General features: G+C 31.2%; 1 protein-coding gene across 1 annotated transcript; it reads right to left on the bottom strand.

Annotated features, from left to right (window-relative positions):
- Positions 1 to 314: 314 nt before the first annotated feature.
- LOC146922400 (uncharacterized) lies at positions 315 to 3958 on the bottom strand. Its single transcript, XM_085715364.1, has 8 exons — positions 3698 to 3958; positions 3495 to 3605; positions 3229 to 3334; positions 2604 to 2761; positions 2364 to 2495; positions 1946 to 2035; positions 1751 to 1847; positions 315 to 585 (listed from the first exon to the last, which is right to left on the bottom strand). Coding segments are annotated over exons 1-8 (777 nt in total). The 5' UTR covers positions 3700 to 3958; the 3' UTR covers positions 315 to 504.
- Between the last annotated feature and the right edge of the window lie 3692 nt (positions 3959 to 7650).

The following is a 7650-nucleotide window of genomic DNA, read 5'->3' as shown; positions in this document are numbered from 1 at the left end:
GATTAACACATTAGTAGCGTTTATACGATGGAGGTGCACCTCTAAGGGTGCATAATTATGTGAATGAAGTGAGCACTAGCTGAAAAATATATTTATATATTTTATTTGGAAATGTTAAATAAAGAATTTTCCCCGTCTTAGTTTAAATTTGAGCAATAAAATAATGATGTTTGACATGTTTAGTTTAATTTAAAATGAACAAATTAAATTGTGGCTTCCACTTGAGCATGCTAATGTCACGTTCTAGAAAATAAAAGTATGCAAGTTAATATCACGTTCTTGCAAGTAAATGAATAAATGAGAAATTGGTAAAATTATCAATCCAAAATAAGTAAATAAATAAACAATACACAGTTAAAGTTATCAATCCAAAGACATAAATAAAATCCATTCCAAACGTTAAATCTTAGGTGACATACTAATTACTAATCAGCAATCCATCCAAACTTTTTTCCTTCATGTGCCTCGTTCGTTTTATTGGACAACATAAATTCATTATTTTCACTAAATTGAGCAGCTGGTCGAGCAATCAGTTGGTCCAAACGCCATCTGAACATTTTTTCCATTTTTCAATTGCTTCTTTACCTATTCATGACATCAGTGAACCCAAAATATCAAAAATAAAAATAAAAAATGGCAATTAGTTAAAAAATCAAAAGTTGTGTGATTTTCTACAAATAACAAAAATACAGTATAATCGTAGTCGGGGCCATTTTTTCTGGGACAGCAGTGAGTCCATATCCATTTTTTTGATGTTGGGTGCTCTGTGCAAATTATGAATTTAGTACCTTTAATTTCTATTATAAGTCACGGACACGCGCGCGCGCACACACATACGGATTATCAAATCTATATAGCTTTCAATATAAAAGATGGGTGGAAAAAACTAGCCACTAATTGTTTTGACACTACCTCAAATGAAATATAAATATTATGGAAGAGAAGTTAAAGATTGCATCAATATTGAAAAGACTTAATAGCGAGTTTTAGCCCCTAACTTTCCCAAAGTTGCAATTTTGGCCCCCTAAGAAAAAAAAAACTACAAAACCGCCCCCTAAGTTTTGCATATGTGGCGCTTTGTCCCCCAAGGCCAATTTTGACTCGGTCACCCTAAGTGAGGTGCCAAGTGTTATTTTTTTTACCAAAAATTGGCCTTGGGGCCAAAAGCTACGGTTGCAGAAACTTAGGGGCCTATTTTGTAGTTTTTTCTTCTTAGAGGGCCAAAATCGCAACTTCGTGAAAGTTAGTGGGCGAAAAGCTGCTATTAAGCCTATTGAAAAATTCAAACCAAATAAGTTTAATTTTTATTATAAGACACACATATCTTGATTATCAAATGTATATAGCTTTCAATATAAAAGATGTCCAAAAAAACTAGCCAAAACGTCAAACCTAATCAAAATTAATGTAAAATTATAACATTATTAGTAGCATTTTTTGCTCCAAAATTACTAATAATCTTATTCATAATGAAGGTTTGTTGAAAATTCATTTTCAATTGAAATCAAAATAAAACTATTTAATCTAATTTGCGACCAATGTAGATCGTAAATAAGGTTTTAACAAAAACTCCTCTTAGTTGGTGCAACAGTAACAAAGATAGTTAATAAAAAACTCCTCTCAGTTGATGCAGCAGTAACAAAGATAGTTAATATTAATCTACCATAAACTATGCATGCAGTATAGCAAGTAGTAAATGTATTAAGAACCATGTGCGGTTGCAAAATTTATTACAATTAAATAAACATACCGTATTAGGGCGCATGAAAGTCGCGTCAACCACTTTGCTCTCTTCCTCTCTCAGTTGTTTGAGTGTTTTAGAACCTTGGTCTATTGAAGCATTATTCCTACAACATGCAAACCATAAATTGTCATGATAATCCAAAAAGTAACATTTCAGTTTTAACACTGATCACAATGCAAATAATATTCATGCTATACTTACTCTTGTTCATTGTTTGAAGGCCTTTGTAGGGCTGGTACAACATGCATACATGCTCCTTTATAGGTAATGCCATTTAAATATTTGCTCGCCCTGTTTAACATTTACGATCAAAATGTTGCATAAATTGAAGGTAAAACAATGCATTAATTGTCAGCTGATGTTGTAGCAGCTATCTGGAGTCTGTTGATGTTGTAGGTGCAGTTTCAATTGGCACAGGAAATAACTATATATTTCAAACCTACTTTGATTCATAGCACAAAACACCATATTTAAAGTTTGAGAGGTTCTTAAAATCCTGTATGTATTATTTATTTTCATGTCAAAGCATATCCATATTGCAAAAGAAAGAAAGATATCCAATATGAGACACTCACAGACAAACACATATCTATCTATCCAATTGTTTGTTAATTACTACCTGGCTGCAGATTGTGGACTGGAGAAACTAACAAAAGCCATGCCAATAAATTTCTTGGTGTCTTGGTCAAGAACAAAACGAACTTCTGTGACAGTACCAAAGGGGCTGAAAAGCTCTTCTAATTCCTTCTCACTGGAACAAAAATAACATAACAATACATGTAGAAAATTATAAGCAACATTTATTATAATTGTCGAAAGCATTCATTATTTCTTATAGGGAATACACACAAACACATACGTGGTTGTAAATGGCAGATAAAAGATAAAGAGTCGACGGGGATCAGAAACTCTTTTCTTTTTAACAAGAGGCTTTAATGGTAACATGACCAGTGAAAAAGTGGTTCGTTGGGCGAAGTCATCATTTGCAGCACCATAATCGAAATCCAAAGGCGCCAGCTGAGAACATAATAATTGAGTGGTTTGAGTTTGAGTAATAAAATAGACCAAATACCTCTTTTAGTCCATTTAGTTTGAGAGATGTTGATAAACTATTTCACTTTGCCCCCTGCTGTCAATCTCCGATTAACAAATGTTGATGTGTTTCAAAGGCTCTAGTCAAAACATTGCGTTTAATGGTCACAGCCAGAAAGCAGCTATTGAAACAAGAACTGCCTGTAAACGCAGCATTTTGATGCCCCGGAGCCATTAAAACGTAGCGATTTGACCAAGTCGGCAACTTAACGGCCACATCAACGCAAGTAAACGGATGAAGCGGGGTAGCCTTGAAATAGTTTATCACTAAAAGGAAACGACTAACTCGGGAATTCTATCAAACTAAAAGGACCAAGATTAGTATTTGGCCAATAAAATATTAAATCATCGGATGAAAGTAAGAAACGTAACGCCGCCCGAGGCCGACCTACCTCACAAGTAATTATAGATGTGTCAATATAAGATCTGTTGAAACATTGAACAGCTTCCTGAGCTTCATGGTCCGTGCGAAATTCAATAAAAGCAAATCTTCCGAATCTGAGTTTAAACAAGGAAATTATCAACACAAAACAATTAAAATAAAAGTGGAATAGCTAGCTAGGGTTATATATATATATATATATATATATATATATATATATATATATATATATATATATATATATATATATATGTGATGATTTAAGGAGGTAGGTACCTGATGTTATGCATAAGTTTGACATCAGTGATTTCTCCTTTCTCAAAAAATAACACTCTTAGTTGATCCGGCATAACATATTCTGGGATATCTTTCACAATTATCCTCGACCTGTATGTATGTATGTATAACCAAATCATATAGATAGATAGATAGATAAGAAATAACATATATAGATAGATACATGAATAAATGGCACTTACATGATTCCTCCCAACGATAGAGATGTAAGAGGGGATTAGATTTGGGAGAAGTCACCGTCGTCGTCGTGTGCTGTGGTGTATTTGGCAGACCTAACCAGGCACTACGGTGTGTTATTATTTATACACACAAACACACGCGCGAGTAGGAATATCTAATAAAGTGGAGTTCTAGATTTTCACTTACACCTAGACCACTTACACTTGTACTGTTTGAGTTAAGTGACAAAAAGTAAAAGAAAAATGAATTAAATAATATGTTTTAGATCTTTTATGGGCTGTTCAAAGGTCTTGTTCGTCGGTCTATATTTCAAACTTAGGCCCAAAAACTTAGGCCCAAACAAAGATATACCCGAAGGGGTATATCTTTGTTACGTCTGTTTGGTCCAGTTTTGCGCATATTTTTTTGCTTTAGAGTTTTAGTCCATAGTTTGTATTTTGAGTTTTAATTTATTTTTTTATTAAAAGTATCCCCGCTGTATTGTTTCTTAAATTTTAAAATTTTCCGGTATCGACGTATCAATGCCGTATCACACAATAAGGTATCCGGACTTCATTGGTAACGAACTTTAGGAGAACTTGTCCACAACTAAGAATTAGAAAAATTTTAAAATTATTTCTTTTCAATTAAAAGTATTTTTTTATTAAAAGTATCCCGACCTTATCGTTTCTTAATTATTTTTTTATTTTCCCGTATCGACGTATCGGTGCCGCATCGGCCTATCAAGTATCCGGGCTTCATTGGTAACGAACTTTAGGAAAACTTGTCCACATCTATGAGTTAGAAAAATGTTAAAATTATTTCTTTTTAATTAAGTCGGTAAATACCTACGATGAAAAGATGTGTTAAACCAAATTATTGAGTATAGACCCGTAGGGGTATATATATACCATTTGGGATATATGGTAAACCCGAAGGGGTATATCTTTGTTCTATGTCTGTTGGGTCCGGGTTTTGCGCATATTTTTTGCTTTAGAGTTTTAGTCCATAGTACGTATTTTGAGTTTAAATATTTAGTTTAAATTTATTTTTTTATTAAAAGCATCCCGGCTGTATCGTTTCTTAAATTTCAAAATATTCCGGTATCGACGTATCAAAGCCGTATAACACTATCGGGTATCGGACTTCATTGGTAACGAACTTTAGGAGAACTTGTCCACAACTATGAGTTAGAAAAATGTTAAAATTATTTATTTTTAAATACAAAACAGCCCCCTAAATGAGGTGCCACATGTCATTTTTTTTATTTATTTTTGGCCTTGGGGGCTAAAACTGCCAAAGATTCAATACTTAGGGGGCTGTTTTGTATTTAAATTAGTTAGGGGCTGTAACCACAAGTTTTGGAAAGATAGGGGACCAAAAGTGCAATTAAGCCTAAATTTTTTTTAGAGGACTAAAACTCAAAGAAAATTTTCAAGAGATTACAACGTAGAGTTGATATATTTATATGAATAAAAATCATATTTAACCTTTATAAATATAAGACAATATACATAACATATGACTCGAGTGAACTATCTGTTTCCCATCAAACAAAATAGTTTTGTTTTTTTCACTCAACACAACAAAATAATTTTATTAGGACACACATCTCACGTGACTCTCCTACTTACTATTCTTACTTACATAAGACCAATTTACACGATGACACAGAATTAATCAGCAATCCTCCTTAATATAAGAAGATTCAATGTTGTGGAAAAACCCAAACCGGTCATCCTATACAATGACACGTCCTAAATTAAGGGGTAAAAGAAGTCTAAATAATGCTTTTTGTAACTAAATGAACACCTAAGTACCAAGTTATGTTTGTTTGGTTTCATTGCACTTCAAAATGCTTTTCCCGGTTTAATGCCGACCGAAGATGGTTGAGTACGTTTGAGAGGCAAATAAGATAGTTTGCTTTTACTAGAAAAAATTGCAACTACCAATGACAAGCAGCTGATTTGTGTCGGTGTGTCTCAAATCAATATATTTAATGTGTCCTCCACACAATTACCAACCAAATTTGGGGGCAAGTTCTCAAATTCAAATTCAATCAAATTAATTTTGAATATATATACAAGTGAATACTCATATACTCTATCTCACCATTCTCTTATTTTCATCTTCTCTCATTCAACAAAGTTCAAAAATGTTCTACACATGAAGATTTTTTCAACTCTATCTTCAAGCTTCAAATACAAAATGAGCAAACCCGCAATACATCAAGGTAAAAGACTTTGTAGCAACACACTTTTATGAAAGATTCAACACACTTTTATTCAAGATTCAATACTCCATTTCATTCATTGTTCTTCATAACAAAAACTTTTCTTTAACAAAAACTTGTTTTCTTTGCTAAAAAGTATTTTTCATTTTTTTCCATATCATCATGACAAGTTCTACATCAAAGGTATACAAAACAACATTCATGATTTTGTATTTCTTTTCTATTACTTTTTCCTTCTTTATTGAAAAAATAAAGAAAGCGAAAATACACACAACAATGGATAAGTTTTGGTTCTATGCGACAAACTTCAAAGAGATTATTATGCGAAATAAACTACCTTGATTTTAGTCCAAAATAGTTCTTATTTTATTCAAGAGTTTTAATCTTTTATTATTTTATATCTAAATATATCTATTATGTCAAACAAAAATTTTATAAACCTACTTTTGTAGATCTATATAGATATATTATATAACAAACCGTATTTAACAAATTGTCCAAAAAAATTATTATTTCTCTCTAAATTATATTAAGAAAATCATTATTGCTCTCTAAATTATTTTAAGAAAATAATGAAGAAGAAATATAGAATCCAAAAACATTTTCAACAAGAACATCTTATACTTCTCCGATTGAGAGCTTTTGTTCACTTTTTACTCTTTACCTTTTGCTAAGCTCAAATTCTGTTCTTCCACTTCATTTTGCAGGAATTAAAAGTTTCTCTCCTTTCTCCCGAGTCATGTAGACCGATTTTCCGTAAAATATGAATAAAATATATTATTATTTTTTCGGTCGGTTTTCTAAAAAGTATTTTCATATTTTTTTTAATATCATGTAAAACTAACTACACTTTGTATTTCTTTTCAAAATTTTGTATTTCTTTTCTATTACTTTTTCCTTCTTTTTATTGAAAAAAATAAAGAAAGAAAACGGAAATACACATAGCAACAAATAGCAATATAAAAAAAATGTTTTAAACCAATGGATAAGGTATGGTTCTATGCTACAAACTACAAAGTTTTAAAGATTTAAACCAATGGATAAGAGTTTTTGTGAACATTTTGCTCTTTACCTTTTGCTAAGCTCAAATTCTGTTCTTCCACTTCATTTTCTAGAAAGTTAAGAGTTTCTCTCCTTTCTCCAATCAACGGTGACCGATTTTCTGTAAAATATAAATAAAATTAATATTTTTCAACAAACAAAAATCACATGAAATCAGGGTATAAATACTCTTTTGAATTATTAAAATGAATTATTATTTTTTAAAATACGTTTAAAATTTGTTTTTTCTGTGTACATAAATAAATCATTTAAATGATAGAAAAAAAATATTAAACAAGGTTTACACATAATTATTTTTTGTCTATCACGTAAATAATCAATTTCATTGAAATTAAACAAAAAAAAGTTCTTTGAAAACAACAACAAAATAATTTACAAAACAATATTTACCAAAGAAACATAATTTTTTTTGTTGACTTATAACCAATTTCGTTTCCTCACAAGAAACTTATCTTTTCCTTTAATAAATGTGATTTTGTTGTTGCATGTATCAAATAAATAAATAGTGATGAAGAAATCAATTTCATATAATTAAGGATATGAATATAAAAGCTGACCTTAAAAGCCTTTGATTTGTTGTTGTTATTTGTTGCATGTGTGAAAGAAGTAGATGATGAAGGTTCCAGATCTGCCGCACAATTCCATGATTGAGATCCAAGTTTGTCGAAAATGGGAATTATA

Source organism: Medicago sativa, chromosome 5, assembly GCF_051527215.1.
Source record: "Medicago sativa cultivar Bolivia chromosome 5, Bolivia_mono, whole genome shotgun sequence".
In the NCBI taxonomy this organism is placed as follows: Eukaryota; Viridiplantae; Streptophyta; class Magnoliopsida; order Fabales; family Fabaceae; genus Medicago; species Medicago sativa.
The sequence above is the reverse complement of the archived record's forward strand: the minus strand, read 5'-3'. Positions and strand labels throughout refer to the sequence as shown.